The sequence below is a fragment of the Prinia subflava genome, chromosome 3, assembly GCF_021018805.1.
Source record: "Prinia subflava isolate CZ2003 ecotype Zambia chromosome 3, Cam_Psub_1.2, whole genome shotgun sequence".
Taxonomy (NCBI): domain Eukaryota; kingdom Metazoa; phylum Chordata; class Aves; order Passeriformes; family Cisticolidae; genus Prinia; species Prinia subflava.
The window spans coordinates 98630680-98657807 of NC_086249.1; the positions used below are offsets into that span (position 1 = coordinate 98630680).

Consider the following 27128-nt stretch of genomic DNA (forward strand, 5'->3'; position numbering starts at 1 on the left):
TGGAAGTAGAAATACAATGAGATGGTCAAAAATTAATCCACAACACCCTGGCACCGTCCAGCAGGGCAAGCACTGTGCATGCTTAGAGGGAACACATTTTCCATTGATAAACCTGAAGAATGAAAAGCTAACAGCACCTCAAAGAAAAGCTGTTCAAATCTGTTTATTCATGGACTGTCACACCAGAAATAACACTTTTCAAAGAAAATACCCACAAGAAATGAAATTTAATATTTTATGGCAAGTCAAACCTCTGTGGAAATGTTCCACATTTCCTGGGCAAGCACTATCCCGTGGGTGGCCTATGTCATTTTGTTTAAAAATAGCCCTCTTTTGGAATATGTTCTCAGGAAAGGTTGTGCTATACTCAAAATGCTCTCATGAAAGAAGGGCATGCTGCCAGTTTATAGAAACAAACAGTAAGAGTGCAGAAAACAGAAACCAAAAAGCTTCTGTTGCCTCCAAAAAAATTAACTGGTATTTAGCAGTGCTGTTGGACTTGGGTGCATCAGCAGATTTAGCCTGGCTTCTCCTTTAGATGACAGCAAGGTGGGCAAAAGTACTGAATGTCTGAAACTACATTTCCAGTCTTCCAGCCTTGACATCAAACTTATGCCAACAACCTCTTTTTGTGGTGCCTAAAGCTGTGCCACTGAGTTTATAGCCCTGGGCCACCAGCACTAATCCTGCTGGGCCTGAGCTCCCATCCATGTGCCAGATAAGCCCTGAATTTTCATATCTTTGTTTCCCACAAGGAGTGCTCAGCTGTGAATGCCTGGAGCACACCTACTACACACAGACAGCAGCTCTGGCATCAAAAAGAAGTGACAGATCTAGACTGAGCAGAGAGTAGAGCACTCATAAAAAATGCCTGAGATAAAGACTCAAACCCTCATTCTGAAAACAGAGACCTGGGCACAGATCCTCATTTCCAGCATCACTGCTCTATTGGCGGGGTTCAGGAACATTTTATGGCAGTACTTTCTCTATCTCCTGTGCTCAGTCTGTTTTCCAGTGAACAGTTAGGGACCACAACTCCTAGTAAGTGCTCGGTGGCTTGGTAAGACATCCAAGAGCAGGACTTGGATTACAGACATGGTGATGAAACGCTAGGGGAGATGAGGCAGGGGACAGACTGCTTACACAGCAGACACAGGAAAATACAGATTCCATTCCTGCAGAAATTGCCTCTTAGCAGGGAGTTGTGCAACAGTAACTTGTTCCAGAGTTTTTCTGAGCCATCAAAACAGTCAGAAAACACAGATGGGAAAAGCTACAGTTTTTGTCCAGACAAGGGGACCAGACAGTTTGAAGTGAAATTGTCAAAACACTCATCTATAATTACACACAAGATATATACCAAGTCAGAGAAAAATAATGTTATTAACATCACCCTTGTCAGATTTTAATTTTCATAAAGAAAAATGGAAAGAAAAAAATAATCAAGAAGCTTTAAATAAAATCTGCACACTTCTTGACAGCTTTATCACAAGGTACTAGAGGCAGGTATAATTTTTTTCATGTTGAGTAAAATACATAAAGGCATACTAACTTGCATGAACACACATAATCACATGTAATCACTAAAACCTCCCTGTTGTCAAAGTCTGTCAGTTTTAGACAAAAGAGTCAGGGCATCTACTGGATGCAAAATGTTTCTCAGAGTAGAAACTCTGTCCAAATATGGAAAATAGAAATCCTAATAAATTAAATGTGTTGCCATAATATGATAGGCCAGCAGGGATTCTGATGAAGATGGTACAAAAACCAGAAATTAAAAAATTACACACAATCAGAAACAGAAACCTTTCATTGATAAATCTTGCATTGTTTTATAAATAAATCTAAAGATGCCCCTTGAGACAAAGCAAGCAGTGCTTTCACTGCTGTTCACACTAGGGAGATGAACTGGCATGCTGAGTACCTCACAAGAAAAGTAAATTGCTTTCTGTTTCTCATCTTTTATAATAAAGAGAAATCTGGAGATGAAATTCCCAGAATAGCACCTGAATTTCAGACATTATCATTTTCCGTGCCTGTATATTTAGTGTATAATTAAAAATTAATAATTATGGTTTTTAAAATGATTAAAATTTAATTAATCCTTTTTGATTACTCCTTCAGGTGAACCAGCTCTGGAGTCAATGTCTGACTTGTCATTTCTCAGCCATGAAGGGCGGTTGTGAGGCCGTCTGCACTTTTTCAAGAAGGGGGGCAGATATTATCATACTTTATAAAGCTTAATGATGTGTACAGTTATGAAAACACACATGAACCAAGCACAAATGAATTAGGAAATGTAAGGGCAGAGGCCTTATAAACCAAAGAAAGTGAATGTGTTTTCCTCTCTGTCTTTCCTTAGCTCCTCTCACAATGGTTTGATGCTCCCATCAGACAACATGAACTCTGTCCTTACTCAAATAATGATCAGAGTAAACACTGATTTGAATTTAAATAATAATTGGACAATCAAATCATGGCAACCTGGAAAAAAGGAAACTGAGCTGGTCTTTAATGGACATTTTTATAATTACTCCTTTAATCTTGTCCTTAAATAGAGGTCTATGCTTATCAGTGTTTTCACGCTACACAATTTTCAAACTATTAAACTAAAAAATAATAGCAGCTTATATCTTAAACTAAAGAAGAACTTAAGATTTGTATTCCTGTAGAGATGACACTTCAAACCTTATAAAATACTTATCAAAACTGAAAACATTTATTAAATTTTATCAAATTAAGGCTCAAAATAGGTTTAATGTTTCTCTTCCCAAAACTACTGAAGCAGTAAATTATTCCTGTAGAAATGTGTTTCTTTACAAAACTCAGCATTTTGAAAAGCCATACATAAAAATACCAGCAAGTAGTCCTTCTGATCAAATGCTTGGGTATTTTTTGCTAATAAAAGAAGAGTAACAAAATGTCTTTATCTGTAAAGTACATAACTGCATTAAGAAATAAGGGATATGAAAAATGTTACAATAGCTCAATGGTTCAAACAATAGTTACTCATAACTAATATAAATTAATGTCTTGTAATTTGTAGTTAACATCTGTTGGATAAAAGAAGAAATTTCAGTTATTACACAGCCAAGTCCTTAAAACTTATTAACTGTATGTATTTGTCAAATACTATAGAATTATTAGTGATTAGTGACTTGATACGATTTAGAGAATTTCTTATCAACAAAAAAATTACAATGGAAAAATAAATTAGTAACTCATGATTATTTATAAAAATGGGTTATGTTTCATACCCAAACCAACTCTGGTTTAATTGACCATTCTAAATCCTGAACTCTGGACATCAGAAAAGTTTTAAAACTCTGGCCATCACTTCTGTGGCTTTGAAAAAGCTGCTTTAAAATTAAAAGACTTTCAAAAAATATGAGCAAACACTGCATGACAAATGCCTGTCAGGGAATGCCTTACCAACCCTAAGAAGAAGTTTTGTTGTGCCCATGTTGTAAAACCAAAGCAGGAGTTCGAGGTTCTGTCATCACAAGAGAATTTCTGTCTCATCCCTGTTGTACCCAGGGGTGCTTTTATCTGCAGGTTGATTGATGACTGGATACAGGTCCTGGCTAAATGTGTGACAGGTCAAGTATTGTACTGTTAGGAAGGATGATCAGAACTTTTTGAAAGGTCTGCTGAATGTTTACATTATCAATATTTTCCATTAGGCTCCAAAAAAGTGGAGCCCATTCAACATTTGTGCTTTGCAGCTGCCACTGTGTGGGAAGTGCTAAGATAAAGTGTTCTAATTACATCTTTAGATTAGTGGTAGAATTTTGCAGAACTGCTAACAAAGAGATTGGCAGAGGAATCCAGGCCAGTAACACACACAGCAATGTGTGAGAGAGTGAAGGAGAGGATGCATGAGCACTTACCAAATGCATTTTCTTGCAGCATATTTATTAATCCTGGCTCATGGTAGTTCTAATGAAATACAGGAGTAATTAGAGTCAAATAGAAATAGTTCTTAAAATTGTAATTGTAAACTTTTGTTTTGTTTTCCCTTCAAAATAAGGGAGGGTACAGAAATAAAATGGGTTGCCCACTAATTCCTCAGAATTAAAATTAATTTTGTGTGACAAAGGAATGTTTTTAATTGAATATTTATTCTATGCACTAGGAAATGTGCATAGAAGAAATAAGGAAAATCTCCAATGAAACTTCAGTTAAGAAAACTAAATCTGCACAAGCAGTCATTTCAAAGCTGAATTTCATCTTTATTCTCATCTCCCCAGCCCACCAGTTTGGGGCTTTTTCCTCTTTATTCTAGCTCTGTTTCCATAATCAGGTGGAACCTTGGATTTTGCAGATGCCCCTCTGTGGAGATCACATCAACACGAGTCTGTTTGATTTTGTGACAACAGGGGCTGCGTCTGAGGGGCAGCTGGAGTTTATCCAAGAAGTTTCCCTAATATCCTGCTTGTGATAAACACAGGATTGGGGTGACAAGTCAGGATGGATACAGGGGAAAAATTCTACTGTATATGGGAATTCATACGTGATTGTAACAATCACTAACAGGTACATGGAAAGACAGAACTAAATTGGTGAAAGGAAACTGTGTATGAGAAAGAAGCAGACAGAAAAAATAAGAGAGAATTATCCCCCAGCTTGACTAAACCTTCCAATGTAGTGTAGTTTACAAAAGATTTCCAAGTGAATTTGTGATTTCCAAGTTCACAAATATCTATCTATCCCACACATCTCATGTTGGGTACTAAAGTATTTGCCCTGGAAAACAAAAGGTAACATTCTGCTGTAGCTGGACATCAGTATTTTAATGTAAAGAAATAAATCCAACCATCAAAATAACTCTATACAGGAAGATAGAGCAGTCAATAACCTCCAAAACCCACTTCTGTATTAAAACCAATGTCCCGATCCCAAACTTTATAGGTTAAAAATACATTAAATTATCTTCAGTACGCCAAATACAGAAATGGCTAGTTTTCTTAAGCAAAGTATCACTTTGAGAGTTTTTATGTTATGTTTCAATTACAGATTTCAACCTAAAATAACAGGCCAATAATTTAAGATAGATATCAAATGAATTTCTGTAAGTTTTATTTCCAAGGATAATATCCTGTCCTTTTTGGTTAACACTGCTGTCATTCTGCAAACCCTTGGCATTCAATAATGCATTTGGTATTAAAACAAGCACTAATATTATCTCAAACATTAGAGGTCTGTACTAAAACAGATTACTCCAGTGGAAATGCTGCCAATGATTTCAGCTGGTGTTGAATTAAACCTACATTTATGATAAAAGGCCATGCAGGAATGTTAAGAAGTGGTAGATTTTTCTTAGTTAGGAAGTGAAATTTGCCTATTTGACTCTAATCAAGCTAATGCCAATACAAGAAACCCTTGAACAACATGTCCTTTTGGAATTCTTAAAGCTGAAAGTAAAATCTTGGTCTACTCTATCCCAACTGATATAAGTGCATATAGTTTTATATAATATATTTGTTTTCTTCACGCAATATAACTGTTTAGCTGCATTCTCAGTATCTTTCATTATTTTCTGGAGCAGATATTGGGCTGTTTCACATTGTGTGAACTTTAAATGTATTGAAAGGGTGCATTATGTATTTTCATGAACTGCTGGAGCTTTCATTATTGCAGATCATTGTGAAGAGTGTAGCAATGACCTCCCATTTGTAACTGATCATCCTTCCTAAAGCAACTACACCAAAATCATTAATTCATTCTGAGATATCCTGTACACACTGAGGATTTTGGGGGAGGTGGAGAGGGAGGAGAGGAACATGGAATTTAAGGAGAAAGGCCACATTTGAGTTGCACTAGCTGTAAAGGAAAAGAAAGCAAAACCCATTCATGTCATAGGTTTATTGTGGAGCACTGAAGATCCTCATTCAATGTGGTGTATATATATATACATATTTACAAGAATCTTAACCTGTTCTTAATAAGCTCCTGAGCCTTTTTTAGGGCCTGTGGTTCTCAAATACTATTTACTGCATCACTATGCACCCTGCTAGCTCAGAAAGATGCACAGGTGTTCTCAGTGATGCTGTGCAACCCCTCTCTCCTGGGCAGTAGCAGGAGAAAAAGACACATCTGCAGAGTCCCTCCCTAGCAGGTTACTAAGAAATTCACCTCTTTCCCCCACAGTTCTCCCAAACAGCAGTGCCATGAGCTGCTGTCCAGCATATGAAGACATCAATATCTATATATGCAGGGAGAAAAAAAATCCCATCTCTCTTAAAATAACAGAACTGAAACTCTACAGGATTGTGCTGCTAATTGATTACTAAGAAAATTCCAAAGGGCTGATCATTTTTTTTTCAGGGAAGATCTACAGGATGACACTTTGTATCCTATTTAAGATTTTTAAATGATGTTTTAATATTTCATTGTTTTATTTTTAGTCTAAATAATTTGAGTTATTCAAGCATTAAATTACACCTGTAATATATGGTTTGTTTATGTAATTCCTTTTAATCTGCAGGTCCACTATACTCTGTGTTGGTTGGCTGAGTGTTCTATTTCTATACAACATCTCCATCACCAAAATCTCCCAAGCAAATCACAGGTAAGATAAAGCAATATATAACTTATAGAGGAGTTCAGAAAATCACAGAATGGGACAGGCTGGAAGGGACCACAGGGGGTCATCAGGTGCAGCCTCCCTGCTCAAGCAGGGTCATCCCAGAGCACACAGCACAGGATTGTGTCCAGACAGTTCTTGGAGATCTCCAGCGAGGGAGACTCCTCACTCTCTCTCTGGGCAATCTGTTCTAGTGTTTGGTCATTAAAGAGGAAAGAGGAAAGAAATTCTCCCTCACATTCAGGTGGAACTTCCTGGCCATCAGCTCCTGCCTGTTCCTCCTGTCCCATTGCTGGGACCAGGGAGCAGAGCCTGGTCCATGCCCTGAGCCCTCCCTGCAGACACTGACACACAGGGATGAGGGCCCCTCTCAGGAATCTCCAGGCTGAACAGGCCCTGCTCCCTCAGCCTTTCCTCACTGAGATGCTCCAGGCCCTCCATCATCTTTGTCACCCTCCACTGAACCTGCTCCAGGAGCTCCACGTCTCTCCTGTCCTGAGGAGCCCCAAACTGGACACAGCGCTCCAGGTGATCCTCAGCAGGGCTGAGCAGAGGGGCAGGATCCCCTCCCTGCCCTGCTGGCACCCAATGAGTGCAGTTCCTGGTACTGTTTATAACACAGAGCTTTTTTAGTACATGCAAACATCACATTTTGCATTTGAAATGTATGGGGGGAACACTTGCTATAGAAAATAAAGTTGGAATTTGTTTAAGGGCAAAAGAGAATCCATCTTCCATCACAGCTCCTCTTTTATGTAACTATAAAGACTCAGGTTTTATAACGCCTTTCTGGAGAACATCAGGAATCTTCACTACTATCAAACACCTACCAGGAGATTACAGTATTGCCAGAGCAATTGCTTCATTTTTGTTTCTGAAACAGCCATTCTACTGAAGCTGTTAACTTGAACACTGTGGTGGAAGCCTTTGTCAGTGTTCAATAACTAACATCACTGACAGACATCTAAAACCTGGAACAACTGTCCATCTTAGAGACACAACTTTTGGAAATAAGTTTAAAAAAATCTGTTGTAACCAAATACTCTTCCTGATGAGGATGAAGCCAAAGGATGATGTATCCACAATGAAAACCTCAATATGCGTATCTGGCCCACTTTCAAGATATATAGTAAAAATAGTTAATTTAAAAGAAAATAAACTTTAAAACTTCCATAAGCTACATGGAGTGTAAGCATTATGATTCATTTAGATTCCCTGTTTAATATTTTAAAACTTATCTATCATTACCACACAATTTATTCCTTGACTTCCTGCTGTATGCAAATGACATTGTAAGTTTGTTATAACATTGCAAAACTCTGAGAAAATAATTGAAACATGTAAAATTATATATTAACAGAGGTTTCTGCAGGATTTTTATAAAAAGAGAGTAACAAAATACTGAAGAATTACACTATTATTTTAGCAAGTGGAAGTAGAGATGAATTCATAGACATAATACAACAGGAGTACTTTAAAAAGAGCGGCACATTTAAATTCTTTTAAAGCACAATGTGAGGGAATGTTTTTAGCTTGGTTTAAGCATAAAGTACCTTGGAAAAAATCTATTAGTAAAAGTACTAGCTTTTAAAGTTTTACTAGTGAGCCTTTAACATCAAAAAACATTGTATTACACGTTTTAACATTCTCCCAAGCCTTTTAGGGCAAAAAAAGTCATAACATAAACATCTGGACCTATTCCACAAATTTTCCCTTAAGCCAAAGCCTAAATGTAGAATGCTTCTGTTTTCTACAAAGAAGCTTCAAAATCCCATATTCCTTAAACAATGCAGCTCTTGAAAATAATAATGAAATAGCTGCATCCCAGTTATGTGTCTGCTGCCCAAATTTATTCTAACCAATGTGTCTGAGTAGGAGTTATACCCTAAGAAAACTGCATGAATTCCTGAGCGAGTTTTTACCTTGTCTGGCTTGTGAGGTTAAAGCCAACTGTGGATTCCTTATTCAGGCCAACAGCTTCAATGTTGATCACATCATCCACTTCTGCCTCCGTGGCAATGAGCACCAGTGGAAACTTCCACAGGCCTCCTGCAGTACACTGAACTACAATAGTTGCCTCATTCCTTAAAATTTCAGATAAAAACAGTCAATACCTGGAAAAATATTCTAAAATATGAACTGATGAATCTACAAAAAAATCCTTCAGTGTGTAGAAGTAAACTACAGTAAAATAGAAATCCAAATTACTTTAAACCAGAATACATCCCTAATTTTGCACGGCATAGTACGTATCAGGTAAACTTGACTGGAATGTAGATTAAATAGTACTATATATTTACAACAAATTACAAGAAAGAACATAATATGAAAGTAACATTCCTGACACAGCCATGAGATTTTATTCTTCTTCTGCTTGTTCTCTTTCAAATTAAAAAAAAAAAAAATCACACAATAAACTAATTTTATTTTACTCATTATTCTGTATTTACTGTGATGTTAGAGGAGAATTTTGTCCAGAACATATCAGCAGCTCATATGAAGATCAAACTGATCTGACAAAGACCTATGTATTTAACAAAATCCCAGACTCTGATGCCTCTGGACTGTGTAAGAGTGTTGGTGCTGCAGATTCTGAAGATAACAAGACTAATTAATTGCAGCCATTGAGTCCTCTGCATGAAGCCTAAGTCTCAAGTACACACACAAAAAAAAAATGCAAACCAAATCAAAAAATAAAATTAAAATGAGAGAGTAGAAATGAAAAGGCTTTCTAAATTCATCTTCCTCTGACACAATGACACTGAACTGGGTGGGTGGATCATTCTTCCTAAACATTTGCTTTTTGTTTATTTCATTAATCTTCTGGACTGCTGCAAATAAAGAATAACCTCCTGCCTCCTAAAGATAAACTTTTTCATGCAATCCATGATATTCACCAGTGACTGCTCCCTAACACTCCTGGTAATGTCAGGACTCTGGATTTACCTGGTGCCTACAGGTCACTAAAGCTTCTTTTCAGTCTCCTCCTGACCAACATTTGACTGTACCAAAGGAAGGGGCAACTTCCCTGTCTCAAAAAAAATCTCCCTTCAACATTTCCATTTAAAGAAGGGAGATGTTCCTATGTACAACAAAGCACATACATCATTTGTCACGTCACAATTTTAAAAAAGAATAGTTTCCTGTGGATCATTGTTACTGGGGCAGTACAATCTAATTTCAAATTCAACTATCCCACCCAGTCAAAGAATATGCACACATGGTTGTTTAGGAAAAGCTTTCCAAGACTGATAGACCATCTTGTTTGTATGTTTTTTATGAATTATAAGAACAAGTAATTTTCATCTGAAGTCTTTCAATGCTCCAATGTTTAGAAGTAAAATGATGCACACACACAGACTATGGAAGCAACTCAACAGAACTACCTCACAGGCACTAAAAAAAATACTGTCAGTTTTAACACCAAAGATATCATACTGAGAAGCAGCAAGGGAGAAAATCTAAACCATCAGAACTCAGAGGTGAAAACAAAACAAGGAAAAGAATGCAGGGCAATGATTATATAAGTAAAAGTGAACAGACAGGATTTCATTACATGTTGTTTTGGTAGCAAGGAACAGGATCTTACCTCATTGGTTTGCTAGGTGCAAACACCACATTAAAGATAAGCGTTACAATTCTGGATTCTGTATCCCATTCCTTTTCAAGCAGCTGTATACCAACCAAAGACTCAAGCTGAGATCTAATTTCATCTGATTGATATTGCAATTCATACAGAAACTCCAGTGTTGCAGAGGAACCTAAATGATACAGGAGAAAAATATCAGCCTGTGTGAGCTGTAATTTCACACAGTTGGTTGGCTCAGAGTTACAATTCTTCCATTTGTTACTAAAAATGACAAATAAGTAAAACTAGCAATTATCTAAAACTTAAGTGATTTCCTTCTGACTGCATAACAAAGTCTTCCCATTTCATATGACAGGCTATGTAGTTTCCAGAAAATAATAGTCAGAAAACTTACTTGGGGTATGTGAATGGTAATAGCAATATTGCTCTGACTGGTGAGATATTTCTAGTTCATCAGCCAAATGAAAATTTCATAATACACTTTTTTAATGCCATTGGGACAACTGAAAAAAAAATCATTAAAGACATCAATGCTATTGATGGCTGCAAGCCTGAAAACAGAATACAGAGAAATAGTGAAGATGTCACCAGCAGCCTCTTCTCTTATTCCCTGAAGCAGCTATGAAAAGGCCAAGCACTAATGACATAAAAATAAACAGCTGAGCTTCTTGAATCAAATGTCTTCTCCAGCTGTAATAAAGGAAACTGAGATACTCAGTATACAATAGTAATTTCTGCACAGAAGGGAACGTTTCTATGAGGAAAAGAATCTCAAGCTGCTAATCCATTTAAAAGTTTTACACATTTTATGGATGAAAAGTCTTTTAACACAACCACTGACTCCTACAGGAGATTTCATTTTACTGTGACCACCTATGTCAGGGCACATTTTGAATTTGCACAGCTGAGTACAAATGTACAGAAATGTTGTGTGTGCAACCCTGAACACATATCCTGGCTGCACAGTGCCAGGCAGCTGCAGAGTTAATTCCCAAGGCCTTCTGACTCAGAATTCTAAAATACAGGCGACAGATTTGTTTACATAAAAAGTCCAAGAGACAATGTTGGAGAGAAGCTTACTTTGGTACTGCCAATCTGTAAAACCATCCAAATTTAAGTGAGTATGGAGATGCCTTCCCACACTTCTGGTCTTTTGTCCTTCTCTGAAATGCACAATTTCCTCCTCCCACTTCAGCAGCTGAGGCGTGAACTTTTGTTTCTTCATTTTTATAACACAAAGATTAACTCTAAGAAATTCAGCAGCTTATTCTGAACCATTTGTACCCCTTTAGAGTAGACTGTTCACAGACCTCTGTACAATATATACCAGAATAGAGTCACACAGATGTATGCATTATGACCAGCATATGGGATTATCAATCATAGTAGATTAGATACCCACTGAGTACCAAAATACAGCATTTCCATGTATTGATTCATATATGCAGGGACTTCATTACAATAAATGTAATTTGTTAGAATGAAATTCAACATGAACATTTTCTCCTACAGTCTATAACATTTAGGACCATCCTATATTGTTTCCTGCTTGCCATTTCTCCATTTGAAAAATTAAATGTTTATGAATAAGAATGTTTATGAATAAGGGAATTCAGATTCCAACACAGCTGTCTTGGGTTGCAATATGTAACCAAAAGTGTGTATTCTATTTGCCATCTGTTGAAACAGGTTGGGGAGGTGTTTTCTTTATCTCTTGTATAACCCATTCCTCATAACTCCAGGGGGGAGGGGAAGCTGCCTTCTGTTACTGGGCCAGCTGTTAAAACCAGGTGGGGCAGAGTTCCTTATCTCTTCCAGGACCCATCCTCCCTCCAGGGGATATCTGCTGTTAATGGGCCATCCAGGCACACTGCATGACTGATACAATTCCATCATCCATTGGGAATGCTCCACCCAGGGGGAGGAGCCAAACATTCCTACCTGGATAAACCCTGGGATTCAGAACACCAGTGCAGCCTGTTTTCCACTGGATCCCCAGGAGAAGACTGGACCACCTTGCCATCACTGCACCCTTCTAGAGGATCATCTCTACTCCAACAGAACCACATCTGTCACTCCAGGAGGATGTAATTGCACTGCTTCCAACACCCTGAACATCAGGGTGTCAGGTTGTGTTCTGACTTGATACAATCCTGTATCCCTCAAAGGGTCTCAGCTAGCTCAGCCCTTCTCAGGCCTAGTAGGATTATATCAAGAAAGACAGGATAAGGATTCAAAAGAGGCTCTCTTACCCTTTTAGCTGCAAGTCCTTTATTCCAGGTTGATGTCCCGGGAGAGAGAGAGAGAGCTCCCGGGGGACAGGCTTTTTCTTAGGGTCTCTGAGGGAGGGGCTAGCTGGCACACAGCCAATGGGGTCAGAAGGGGAAGGAAGGGTCAGACTACATGACAGGAGTTCCAGGGGTCCCTGAGGGAGAAGAAACCATTTCCCCAGGGGGATGTAACATCTCCTCCTTTTTTTGTTTAAAAAGATACAGAGAGAAATTCTCAAATTCTGTTTAACACGGAGTGTGGGTTTCCCACCACTTATGGTTGGTAGGGAGACCGGACCGCTTTAGATTTGCCAACTCTATATGGTTGACTTCTGAGGTAGAAGATATGAGGCCATTAATAGCCTTGAAAATCAAACAGCGTAGGATTCCGAATGCTATGGTTACAAGGAAAAGGATAACAAAAAGTAACAAAATTGTTTTGACTACAGAAGTCTACCACCTAGTGAATCCCCAGCCCTTGAACAGTTCCTTGATCCGATCTTCTGATTCTTGCTTCACTTGTCCAATCATGTTGTTCATGCTTCGGAGGGCAGCATGGATGTTTGGAGCCTTTGAGGACAAATTCATGCAACAGAGTCCTTCAAATTCCTGGCATTCATGTCCATGCAATAGCAAGAGATAATCGATAGCGGCACGGTTCTGGATGGTAGCCTGTCTGGTAATCTCTTCGTCTTCTAGGAGGGAGCTGATGGCGATAGATGTTAAATTAGCCTGCTTGACCACCCAGCACTCTAGGTGGCCCAATTCACCTAGAGCTTTGGCTGCTGCTACCCACGGAAGAAACAGGGATACAGCAACTCTTTTTGACTTTGCCCAATGAAAAATGTCTGAATTACAATTTGGGTCCAAATTGTCAGCACTCCTTTTTTGAATTTTGTCAGCCGATTTGTTTTTGTGTGTCCATTCACGAATTAAAGTTTGGTTGGGTGTCAACACGGACAATCGCCCTATGGTACATGGCCCTCCGAAAAGCCTGGATGGAATTCCTGCCCATGCCCGATCCCCACAAACCAAGAACAATCCTCTAGGGAGGCTCCTGGGTTTGGAGTGGGATGGGTTGTCTGATGCAATGTGGCTTATATTATGACACCACCTCTTTGCAGTAAATTCTCCCCGGAACTGCTTTATAAGGTGGTACTCGTCAGTGCTAGAGGGTTTTGGGATGACAGAGAAATGGATGCAGTATGTGGCAGGGGAGGAACCCAATAGTTCTAACTCCTGGGGTTCATGAGCTACCCTGGGCAAACCCTGCACCCATTCCGCTAAGGGGTTCATGGTGAACACACCTTGCTTTTTATGATCCTGGTGTGGTTGTGGGGTGTGTGCCTCTGGAATTTCGTTGGACTTGTATTTGTCCAAGCCTGCTGGAAATTCTCCAGCCTGCAAAGGAATTCCTACCAGACAGGTAGACATAGGATTCTTAGCTGCTGCAGTGGACAAACATATGTTTTCTTGCTGAAGTGTCTGTGCCAGGGTTACCCAGACGTTCTGACGTGGCTGAGGGATGATCCATGCAGCTGCCAGACTGTTCAGCATTAGCAGGATGACAACTTGGATGGGGTTCATCATAGGGTTGAGTGGGAGGTAGGTTTTCTCTGGAAGGGAAAAATAAACATTTTTTAAAACATGTTAAAAAGGTTCCTGTTTCTGCCAGAAGGAATCCACCTCTAAGGAGGTTCTTTCTCTTCCATCCGGCGGCGTCTTCTCTTCGAAGCATCAGTCACTTGCTTCTCGTCCCCTTCTGCTGGAGCTGGATTTTTGGGGACAAAAGGTTTCACCCACTTCTGGGGAATCCACCGAGGGCCTGAGGGAGTAGCCACACATGCATAGCCACGACCCCAGGTCACAAGCTCATAGGGACCTCTGGTTTCCCAAGTTTCAGGATCCCTAATCAAAACCGGTGGACGCTGAGACAATTTAAACTGATCACCACTGTTAAAATGACGTACCACAGGTGGACTCATGTTTTCAAATGAACAGTTTAGAAAATTGATGGTGAACATGGCTTTGCAGAGCTTCTGCTGTGGTGTCATCCACGAAGCCGAGCAGTTCTGCCTAGCCAGAACCTGTTTGAGCGTTTGGTGTGCACGCTCGATCACAGCTTGACCTGTGGGGGAGTGAGGGATGCCAGTTTTATGCTCCACTCCCCACTGCTGGACAAATTCTAGGAACTCCTTGGACACATACCCTGGGCCGTTATCAGTTTTGATTGTTTTTGGAATTCCCAACACTGCAAAGGCTTGCACTAGGTGCTGCTTGGCATGTATGGATTTTTCTCCTGCGTGGGCAGAGGCATACACTGCACCTGAATATGTGTCAATGCTCACATGAACATATTTGAGGCGACCAAAACTAGGAATGTGTGTGATGTCTGTTTGCCATACCTCACAGCTGCCCAGGCCCCTGGGGTTAACCCCCATGCCCCACGTTGGGCACCAACTGATACAATCCTGTATCCCTCCAAGGGTCTCAGCTAGCTCAGCCCTTCTCAGGCCTAGTAGGATTATATCAAGAAAGACAGGATAAAGATTCAAAAGAGGCTCTCTTACCCTTTTAGCTGCAAGTCCTTTATTCCAGGTTGATGTCCCGGGAGAGAGAGAGAGAGCTCCCGGGGGACAGGCTTTTTCTTAGGGTCTCTGAGGGAGGGGCTAGCTGGCACACAGCCAATGGGGTCAGAAGGGGAAGGAAGGGTCAGACTACATGACAGGAGTTCCAGGGGTCCCTGAGGGAGAAGAAACCATTTCCCCAGGGGGATGTAACACTGACTCTGTCAGGGTGTCTAGGATTTTTGTTTGCTTGATTTTTGTAGTATTACATTTGTATTTTTAATATTCCTAGTAAAGAACTGTTATTCCTATTCCCATATCTTTGCCTGAAAGCCCCTTAATTGCAAAATTATTGTAATTTTGGAGAGGGTTTAAATTTCTCCATTCCAAGGGAAGCTCCAGCTTTCCCTGGCAGACACCTGTCTTTCTAAACTAAGACAACAGCCCAAGGCTTTTAGGAGTCACCCTTGACAAATGCTAAAACACAAAGATTCAGATGCTGACAATCAATGAAAGGGAAAGGATGACACAATCTGGAGCATTTCACAGTGAAAAAAAATGCAGCTGTTGAGCAGATGCTTCTTTCAGCAGTTATATCACACAATGCTACTCAGGAAAAGCTTATTTTGTAGTTCAGGTGTTAGGAAAACAACGTTGGGAACTGCACACTGCTTTTAATATCCAAAGACATTTGGGTTTGGTTTGACATATATATATATATATATATATATATGTATAAACAAACTTTTTAGTCAGAAGCAATTAAATATATTTCTTTTCTGTTCCAATCTGTTTTGCAACCTGTTCTATGCTTATATTAATTAGTTAAAATATTTTATAGTTCCAACACTTAAGGAAAAAATGATGCATTTATGAATGCCAATATTTGGAACCTTGTTTTATTGGTCCCTTCAGCTCATTTTGATCTAGACTGCTGATCTAGTTTAGCACTGCTAAAAAATGTAAAACATAGTTATATTTTTCATCACAGCAGCCCTGAAAGCTCCTATATTATCATGCTGTGGGAATTTTCTGTGAAATGTTAATATTTGATTCCAGCAATCCTGTAATACATATGCTGCCTAAACAAACTGGCAGAACCTAGAAGAAAAAAAAAGTTATGAAACAGCTAGGGAAATTGTCCAATTTGTCAAATATTCAGAGTCTTCTTGACTCTTAGGATTCTTAGTGTCAGTTAAAATGGCAGAAGGTATAAAACATGGAGATAAAATTAACACTTTCTTTAAAGCAAAGTCAAATACAATATAACATACTGCTCAAACAGGCTTTAACACTTTAGGCCCAGGTCTTTGTATTCTTTCATTCAGTTTTCATTTCAGTTAAGTTTTCTTTTTAAAAATCACCAGTTTTAATACAGGTAAAATGCTTGTTTTATCTAATGCAAGATTTAAAATACAAATGCACATATAAAAGTATACCCCAAATTAATCCACTTGTGTTCTGTAAATAGAGAGCAGCAGGGAGAGCTTTAGCCACATCTGACTCAACACAGAGATATTTATCAATCCAAACAATGGGAAAATATAAGCATGTTATTTATATACAGCTAGCAAAATCTAGGGAATAGAAATTCTGATTATAAAAATATTACTTCTTCCTATTTTATGAATAATATCTTGCCTTGTTTAAGTAAGAAGAGAAAATATATTCTGAGGTAATTATTCCAAGACAATATTTTTTAATCATTAAACATTTTTTCTTTTGAAAGGCAATTAATCTCAGTCTTCAAGTGCTTTCATTTGTGTAAATAAAGATATCTAAAAAAGGTAGTATACATTTAAGCAACACTGGTGTATACAGAGCTACGGAAGCACCTATGTTTAAAAACCAACCAGATTTTTCAGCTATACAGCACTTTGACCTGGCTGTCATTTATTTGCAAGTGCTAGTAAGGATACTGCTTCAAAAGCTCTGGAATAAAAGTGCTGGGGTTTGTTTAAATAGCCTCTAAGAAGATGAAAGGATATAGACACTTTTTAAAAAAGTTATTTTATGACTCAAAAGAGTTACAGCATGAAAACTCCAAGGATTTTACACTCTGGGCATACAAATGGGGGAAATGTGAATTTTTGTGACTGCTAGATTTACTGTAAAACTAATTAATAGATGCATGTATCTAAAATCAAAGCATCTAAAATTCAAATAATTATTCCAACAGGTTCACAAAATAGGAATCTTGGAAATTTAAATAATATTTTATAAATAATATTTCGAAAAGAACCTGTATTCAAGGTTCAAAAGAATTAATAACAAAGACGTTTGTAGATGGACCTATTGCCTACAGAAGGCAGTGAAAGGCCCACTGGGTATTTCTGACCTCAGAGTTTCATTGTGTCAGGAGAGAAGCATTTGAACCTCTCTCCTGTTTCTGAAGAGTTTGATTTCACTGAGGACCAGCTCATTATACCCTGCATTTCCTGATGATAAAAATCTCATGGCCACTGGCCTGGGAGGCTGCAGTCCCCTGTGGATCCCCAGGGGAGACGTGGCTGGCTGAGCTCTCCACAAATAACTCTTAACCCGCGGCACACTCGGTGACATGAACCTGGCAAAGGGGAGCATCTCCCCAAGGGACCCACTTTCCCTTTCACACTGTCTCCCATTTCCAATGAGACAGATGGAAATTAAAACTGTGATGGAAACATGCTCAGACTGCAAAAGTGCTTGTCCTCATTGCAGAGGCTTTTCCTTGGATAGATGCAGTAAAACAGAGATGCAAGTGAATTCACTTAACTACTCTTATTTGTAGTCATTTCATAAAGGAGGGAAGCACAATCACCAAATACAAACATGTAATTAAAGCCCAGGCATTCATAAATTTGCAGTTTCATGCTTTGCATAAACCAGATTAATTATTTTCACTCGGTGCTGAATGTAACACTGCACTCACACTGATTTTTTTCACCAGTTCTGATAATTTTCCAAGGCTAAGTGTCCACTGTGGCCCTGACACCTAACAAAGATTTCTTCCCCTCTTGATCTAATAGTCCCCAAACTGCTAACACAGAAACTTCAAAACCAGACATTAACTAGTCATGTCTACCAGGTATCTGGCATCTAATCTTCACCTTCCAAATATTTTGAAATATCTTCCTTCATAGTGCCTTTCAGGACACTTGTCCTGCTCCTACTTCTCCATTGTCTTCCAGGAGTTTTCACATTAACACTGCTGGAACTCAACAGACAGTGAGGAATGAACATTAAATTAAATACACAGTTCTGCCTCTCCAGCAAAAGTACACATTATTGTACAGCAGATTAAACAATTTTAATACGCTTTTCAAGTAAATATTCAAATAAACAGCAAAAAAGTGAATTGCAAGAGTAATAAAGGAGAAAAAGTAAAAAGAAGTTTAGTGGTCAAGAACATCCTAACACTTAAGTAGACATCATGTGGGTAGCAAGACATGAGATCTCAACTGAAAATTACATATCTGTTTCTTGCTGTAGAATGTCACAACTACAGGATAATAGCAGCAGAAAAAAGAAATTGCATAAAACCTCCCAAAGACCTGACTGTAGTTAAATATGCCTTTCACCAGATTTCTTCATACAGGTACAAAAGAGCTGTATATGGAGCATTACAAATATAAGCAAAGACAACTTTACTAAATCCCAGACACCAAATTAAACTCATAGAAATTAATGGATAAAAAACCTGATCTCCTTCTGTTGATAATGAAATTATTGATCCTCATAGGAATCCAAGGAAATTCTCAATGTAGTTCTGCATATATATCTTTACATCTCTTCTCTGCAAGTTTTCTTTTTCCGTATCGAGCCAAAAACTTTCATCCATATCTTCAAGGCTCTACAAAATTCCTCTCTTATCCACATCTTATTTTTTTTACCCTGCATCCCACTGCCTATTTCCTTAGCAACAACTGGAATGCTTCTTTCCTAAATTTTCTCTTACATTCAATCTTTCTGCTTCCTAATTTTTCTCTTTCAAAACACTTCTTTAAAAGAGGTATCTACTTCTAAACTTCTTTCTTGTAAAGAAGCAGCAAAAAGCATTCCTCCCACCTTTTTTTTTTGTTTTTGAGAATGTGTTTCTTCAAAACACTGCATAGTTTAGTGAATGAGATGGAAGCTTGTGAATCCATTTCATATATATGAAACACATGGTGTGCATCCAGTATTGTTCCTTGCAGCTTGTTTCCATATAATCTCTCTCTCTGGATCCCTTTTACACTAATTCTTTTTTTGCTCTGTCTTCATACATTCCTTTCAACACTTTATTCTCATATCACTTGCATAGTAAGTTTCAACAAAAACCTCAGAAAAATCAAAAGGATTCTCTTCAGCCCAAAGGATCTCACATTATTTGCCTTTGATCTGGCATTCTATTCAGATTTGTATGCTACCCTATAAATTCATGCTATAAAGGAAACAATTAAAATTTATTTCTTCATAAACATTATAATCCTTTTTCAACAAGCTCCCTTTTTTATTTAGCCATGTCTTCATTTAGCCAGAAAATTTGGCAGATAAAGATCACATCTGTACCTTCACACAGAAACATCAAAGCAGCTTCCTCATGAATGTATCTCATGATTTAGTCTTAATTCACACAGATATTTTTTCTATGGCATCCACAGTAATTTGCCTCATTTTCAATGTTGCCCACAGAAAAAACTCAAGCTGTTTTTTAACCTAACCATTCTATTTCAATTGGCACACATGGAGGCTAAATTGAAAACCCCTGTCACCTTTTTTTCAAAAGTTCTTGACATTTTACACTATACTATGGTGGTTACAAAAGCATGCACTTTTTATCTTCAGGCTTTTTTTAATATACAAAACTGAGCCACAGAGAGTGGAACACAGCACCTGATCACTAGGGTCACATTCATTTGCTTCCTTTTCCTTACCCAACAGATTGCATTCAGTTACATGCAGGACAGAACATCTATCACACAGGATAGTGTAAATTCCTCTACTATAAGACATTTCATCTCATGGGAGGTACCCACTTGTGTTATTTTTTGGATACAAATCAAGTTTCAGAATGAATAAAAGTTTCGTGCAGTAAATTTCTAAGGTTTCACTCTTCTCCTCCTCAGCTGGCTTGAAGCAAGAGTGATGGTTCAAGGTTATCACTTCATTCAAAGTTCTGTGGTGATTCTATTTAACTTCTATTATTTGTCTTATAGTTTCAATAAGAAACTACCTGTATCTCCAAAGCTTCACATCAAATTGTTCTTAAACTATCAAAACAACAGACCTGATGCAGTAATTTATAAAAACATAAAACATAACAGTTTTACACATTCTACAAAACAACGGGGGAAGTTTGTTGGGGGATTTTTGTATCACATTCTGTTGGAAATGTGTAAGTGTGGGAGAGAAGGAGATCTAGAGATAATAACTTCATTTTCTGTAAGAACAAAACTTGAGCAATGCAGCTTCAGAGACAGAAGACAAGGACAAAGGATTTTATCACAGAAATGACAATAGGATGTAATAACCTGGAAATAGAAGAGCATTTTGGGTAGGCTTGTTGCATATATGTGATTTTTTACTACAGTCACTCTCAGATAAATTTTTTGAGGCAAATTTAGGTGCATAAATCCTCTGCTTTTCTATCACAAAAAGCATTCAAACACAGCTGAGTGACAGGAGACCACTGTCCCAGAAAAACCTAAGAAGTTTGCATCTTAAGGGGTTTGACATGCAATGTTTGTTGACATCTCATAAATAATGAGAAAATAATTCAAAAAAAAGTGGAAATTAATCCAGACAGATCATTGTTAGGTGTTATGATGTTCCAGAAGGACAATTAAGGTCCTGTAGAGCTGTGTTGGCCATGGGTCTGTGTTACAGAAGCTTCCCCAAAATATCTTTACAAAACAAGGGTGTAATGGTTCTGTTTCTATTGGAAGTAATATTTCCTTATCACCTAACCAAAGAGATTACAGGAAATTCTGTGAGCCAGAAAGGGGAGAAACGGCAATCACAAACAATAGCAAGTCAAGTAATTAATACACTCTTCCAGCTAATTATATTGCCTAGGCTTTTCTTATCCACTAGCTCAAGTAATTTTAAGGGCTATCTATTTGTGTGTTCTTGTTTGGGTTATTCAAGCAGTTCTTTTGGACTTCTCATGTTTCCTGGATCTACATCATGCTTAAGAGTAGCACCTAGAAGAATTTCATTATTTCTGGGTTTGTATTATTTATTGTTATGCAATTTTCTGAAGCTGAAAAATAACTTTAGGTTAGTTTAATTGATCTGGTTCCCTTTAAATGTTGAATATTTAAAGTGAGCATGATTTTGCATAAGTATCAGAAAGTAATTTTAATTAACATAATGATTCTCATTCCCTTGGCTGACAGATTTTAACGTTTAATAAAATGGCAAGGAAACAGAAACGAGTGACTACTGCAAACAGAAATAAAAGAAGTTCCCAACTGCCTGCTCACAATTCACGAGTCCTTTTTTTTGCCAGTATTTGTTGTTATTGTTCTAATTATAATAGGAAATGACGGTAGGAGGGTTTACTCATGAGATAAAAAATTGTGCTGTATATTTTTTCTCCTTTTCAATGGAGCCAGTGATTGCCTTGTATATCAACAAGAACTATTTGACCTTCCTCATTAAAATGCCTGGCATTATTTCAGTTCAATAATGGAAATAAACAATACATCAAATCTCTCCCATGCTTCACTCATAAATAAAGAAACAAACAGGCAGATGTAAACAAAAATTATGTAGCTGACAAAATAAACCATCTAAGACTTTCAGTTCTCCTTTGATGCGTTGTACTTTGCCTTCTACTAGTTCTCTGTTTGCCATCAAGTGTTGTCACCCCTAACAACAAAGAAATAATCCATAACAATGTGTCTCAATTGTTGGTTCACCCCCTCGTCAACAGTTTCATTTTGCCGTTGATCACTGCTTTCATCAACTCTTAATCCAAAACAAACACTTTGTTATCCTTTCTTTTTATTTCTTGCATAGGAAGAAAATCTAATTTATATAGTTATAATTTTCTCATCCTCAAGGACAATATGAAAAATAATGCCACAGTTATTCTGACAACACAGAAATAGCTTAAGTAGGGTATAAGGCCATCTTCATCATTATTATCCTCTTCACACTGCTTTCAGTATTAACCTGCTACACTTTATCAGCAATCACATTAACATCTCTGGATGAGAGATCAAGTCTATAAAGATACCTTTTCTCCAAAGATTTCTTTGGTCATACCAAATCTCATTGACCTTGTATAAAGGTGAGCTTCCTGATCCAGATCCATCACATTAAATGGGAATTTAGTGTAATCCATACCACTGGCTAACACAAATTCCTGCTGGGATGGAAAACAGCTTTTTAATGTGTGTTTGGATGTGTGTTTATTCTTTGCTGGTTTCAAAGAGCTGCTTTAATAAAACGAAAGTAAATAGAGCCTTTTGTATATTCTCATGAATTTCAGGAATATTAGGTAGTTGCTATAAAGGTTTTATAAACAGTGAAACAAAGGGTAAAGATACACTTTGTATAATGAATGCCAGTGTACATTATGGATTAGCATTTCTGGAAGATGTTATTTGGCTCTCAGGAGCAGTAGAACTGTCCATCTGTTTAGTCTGAGCTCAGAATGGCTCTAACACCTGCTCATAACCCAAACCAACCTCGTACCTGTGCCACCCTACAGAACCTGGGCAGCACTGCTCCCCTCCAAGGTAACTGTCGTGAAACCTTCCCAGAAATAAGAACTCAGGAGCAAGGAGCTAACACCAGCTGCTGGGCTGTGAGGAGAGCTATGAATTAATAAAGATGAGGGAAGTTAACGAGAAACACTCGTTAACTTCCCTCATGGCTGGCTTATGAGATAAACTGAGGCAATTGAAAGGGAGAGGTTACAAAGGACCACTACAAACACAAAAAGTTGTGAAGGTCAAATGGCAGTCAAACATCCATAGCTGATTTGTGAATGCTTGGTTCTTTTAGAACATTTTAGAAAATTAAATATGTCTGTATTCCCCACAGAATATTTAAACTAAAAGTAGCAAACATCACACTTGTTTGGATGACTCTCAGCTCTTAAATCTCCTTTAGTGAAAAAGATCTCTTTAGAACTGTATGTAAAAAACACATGAAAAATACATTTAGGGTGAAAATATGCATTTAATGCAACTGATTTTTAAAGGGTCATACTGCATTTGCTATGTGCAAAATATTAAGCTTTCCTTATTTGATCCATGGAACTTTGCTGACTTCTGAACATAAAACGATCTCATTGGAACTAGATAGTATTTAGATTGCATTCCTCTTTCTTAGGAAATTGTAGTAGCTTTCTGTGTCAAATGCACTCCTCTGTATTGAAGGAAATTGAATTTTTTATGTACAAAACGTGCTTCAAGATTTTTCACTTTATAAGGATTCATACTTGTCCAAATAATTTAAATACTGAAGCACAGTATTAGCTGTTTAAATCTGATCTGCCAGTAATTATCATCATTTATCCTTGAGTGTAAAAACTGCTTACTACACATCACACAGGCACTCTGATGAATCACTCTTTCAGAAGAGGAAAAAAATGAAGAAGAGTGTGCCAGACTGTTATCTTAAAGATTTAGACTTTTATTTATGTTATAACTGGTAGGCTGCAGAAAGCTCAGATAGTACCATTTAATTTGCTTCCTAATAGGCCTCAAATTCATCTATCAATAATGGCATTAAAATGTCATTGAAAACGATGAAAGCACAGTGTTAAAGATGATCTTACTACCTATGGTGTAAAGCATTTCATTACCAGACTTCTTGCTTAAAAAGATGCAATGCCCCAAATCAATGTCTTGTAGCATGTGCAGAACTCAGTGTTAATAAATTATTCCCATGAATAAAACAAGAACTAGACATCATGAACCTGCAAGACTTTCAAGAGGCAGCCTCAGCTTGCTCAATATATGTTTTTCTTGTCAATTCAGATGCCACCATTTTGGAGGGGAATAGTCCAGGTGTGTTTAAAGTAGCCCACTCATATGTGACCAGCCAATAAAGAGCTAAATCTGTTCCTCTATGATTAAAAAAAAAAAAAAAAAAAAAAAAAAAAAAAAAAAAAAAAAGTGTTTTTCTATCTTGATGGACAAGTGTTCTCAAAGGGCTGAACAAAATTTTATAGTAGTATTTACAGTTCTCCAAAGAGGAAAGAATATACACCAACAACTTCACATCTTTTTGCTTTACAGGATTTACCACAATCACTTTGTAATATGGGAGTGTAAAATGATGATGAGTGTAAGATAAGCACAGAAAACAAGTGATCTTTGACAATGCAATATGAGTAAATATGAGATTTTTAAAAAGTAATTCTGAATATTAGCCAATAATAAGTATATGCTGTGCAAGCTCTTTTTAACAGTTCAACTTCAGATCTCCTCCTGTTTTAGAAGCCTTCAGAAATAAAATCTGTTTAAAGATCTGGACAGTAACTGCTGATATGAGATTACATTGATCCATGTGCAGAGGATGTGCATGTTTGCATGAAAATTGGCCTTCTAGGAAGGATGTAATGCATCTTGATTTACCTTTTACAGCTCTTCACTTTTTCTGCTGTTTGGCAGGACATTTTCTCTAACATGGTATTCCTGCAAAGCCTCTGTTGGAACAGACTGTAAATGGCAGCAATGGGACATAAAAGCCAAGTGTGCTTGCCCTTCCAACTGATTACCTGATAGACTGCAATTACAGCAACATCTGTAAACTCATCTTTTACCACTTGGAACAGAGTACAGATGAAATCCCTTCCCTCTTCTACAGCTAAGTTAAACACACATTAGTCTGTCTCATGTTACGTGTCATAATTTTTAAATAACATTTTCCTTATTAAGAAGGGTGAGTTTGGACCCAAAGTGTTACGTTTCCAAGGTGTACAATTTTCAGATTTGTTGTAGTGTAGTGTTGTGGTGACTATGACTGATAACAGAAATACTGGTGATACAGCAGTAAAAAAGCATTCTTTCCTTATTACTTACATGTTCTACCATCCTGTTTCAAGGAGAAGTATATTTTGAAAAACTGCTGTATCTGAATAAATTGATTTTCACTGTGTTCTCAGCAGATTAACAGTAAGTGGAAGCTATCCTTTTACAAAGCTTTATCACTTCTTTTGAAAAGTCCTCCTTCTTCAATCCATTCTGATACCAATACTGGCCTGCTGATGGGAATGCATCTTGTAAACCTGCAGATAAATGTCTCCTGGCAATGCCTACACAGATGTATTTTTTCTAACTGAAGAATTTGTGCAGGCTTTCTTTTAAAGGAGAGATTGTGTGTGTATGAAAGCCTCACATCCAGGACAAATTTTAAAAAGGGAAGGTTCAGGTTCACAGGTGCCTATAGATGCAGACAATAAGTTAAACAAATTCCCTGTAATTGCAAAATGGTAGAAATACAGACTGGGACAATTTGCCAAAACCTCACTCATTGTAATGGCAGAGCTGCACATCTGGTGAACTACTCATTTGAAATTTTCCTAAAGTAGTATGATATCAAAACTATTCTCACCATCAGTGACTTCTGGGGTGTTGGACGACTCATCCGCACCGAGCTTGGCAGAGTTCCCTGCATGGGGCAGGGCAGTGGCACCAGGCATTATCACACCAATCAGCAGCAGCTCCACTCTCTGCTCCAGCCTCTGCCTGGCTTGACAGCGTAGCACAACTACAGAAAAGCAAAAATATCTTATTTGCTAAGCGCTGGAATCCTGATTTTAACAAAGCAATTAAACACAGAAGCTACATGTGCTTAAAGAAAGACAGAATCCCAGTAAGGAGCAAGACAAATAAAGCTTTTCCCAACCTCCACTTTCTATTGTCCTGTTGTGGTGAAGTATTAGAAAATATTGCTAAGCAAACAAAATCTGTTCAGTTAGTTCCCAATAGCACTTGCAAATTTCTCTTGTATCTTTAATCATGAAATGTAGCTTCATTTTAGTTCAACTGCTAATAGAAATTACGGCATAGCTTGAAATATGCCAGTAGGAAAGGAAGACTAAAACAAAAGCAAAGAAATAAAAGGTTTTAAGATTAAATGGAAGAATATTAAGTTACTATTTGCTTTCTTAATTTAAGAATACTGTTGTTCAAACTTCAACTTTCATAGAAATATGCCAGAATAAAAAGCATTCTTGCACGAGTTTCTGTTTGAAGCATCACAGAACTTCTTTCAGTTCAGTAAGTGATTTTAATTTACTGCTTCCAAAGAATGTCTTTTTTATTACAAAGTTGTAAAGTTTAACTTTTACACTAGTTTTTTATAAAGCTTATTTCAATAGGTATTTTTTTCTGGTTCTTCCAAATTTATTGGCACAGAAAAAAGAGAAAATTACATAAAAGCACTGAAAAACTGTTTTCTCAAAGAAAAGACCTAGGACTTCCTAGAGATCTGAGATTCAACATAAAAAAAAAAAACAGCTGACCACATACTTTTCAGTTTCAAGGTCTAGAAGTCTTTTTCATCAGAGTTAGACCCAATGTTTCTTCAAAAATTGACTCTGAAGTTAACATCAGGAATTAATGATCAATAATTTGGAACCATATCATGGTAAATTACTATGCAGTGTTTAAAAAAAGAGGAAGGAAACCCTTTGTTGATATGATGTTTATTTAGCTTCCACTTTCAGTTCTGGCACTTTATTCACTACCATTAACTCTGCAAAATTGATAATTACACAAGAAGTACAGGTAATTTCCTTTCTCCTTTGGTCTTTTCCTGTTTAACAGGGTGTAAGTAATTTCTAGAAATCTCTCACAATTTCCATGAGGGAGAGTTACTGAAATAACTAAACACACATCTTGACCTTATATTTAAAAATAGATTACATTCTCTGTATTCCACTAGTTTACCAAATGTTTCAGATTACTGTGTGCACATTGTGTCATTTTCTATTTTATAGTTCATCTTATTACCAGAAGTGATTTTACATTTTCTTTTTCCTAAATGACTAAGTAATGTTTTGAATAAAATTCAGATATATCTAGGACTTGACTGCAAGTCCCTGAGGAAGCTGCCCTTGCCCAGGTGGTTGGATTAGATGACCCCCAGTGGTCTCCTCCAATTAAAATTGCTGTATGCTTCCTTGACTC

General features: G+C 37.6%; 2 protein-coding genes across 3 annotated transcripts in view; one reads left to right on the forward strand and one right to left on the reverse strand.

The window, feature by feature from the left end:
- Nucleotides 1-27128, forward strand: part of PRRG1 (proline rich and Gla domain 1) — a 531308-nt gene that overhangs the window by 204767 nt on the left and 299413 nt on the right. The window lies entirely within an intron of this gene.
- Nucleotides 1-27128, reverse strand: part of CFAP47 (cilia and flagella associated protein 47) — a 270139-nt gene that overhangs the window by 13719 nt on the left and 229292 nt on the right. The window contains exons 60-62 of one of the 2 annotated variants that reach the window (XM_063393002.1): nucleotides 25549-25704; nucleotides 10176-10347; nucleotides 8509-8670 (exon numbers count right to left, since the gene is read on the reverse strand). In XM_063393002.1, coding sequence (XP_063249072.1) covers nucleotides 8509-8670; nucleotides 10176-10347; nucleotides 25549-25704 — 490 coding nt within the window. The remainder of the gene's footprint in view (nucleotides 1-8508; nucleotides 8671-10175; nucleotides 10348-25548; nucleotides 25705-27128) is intronic. The other variant, XM_063393003.1, reaches the window with a different exon arrangement.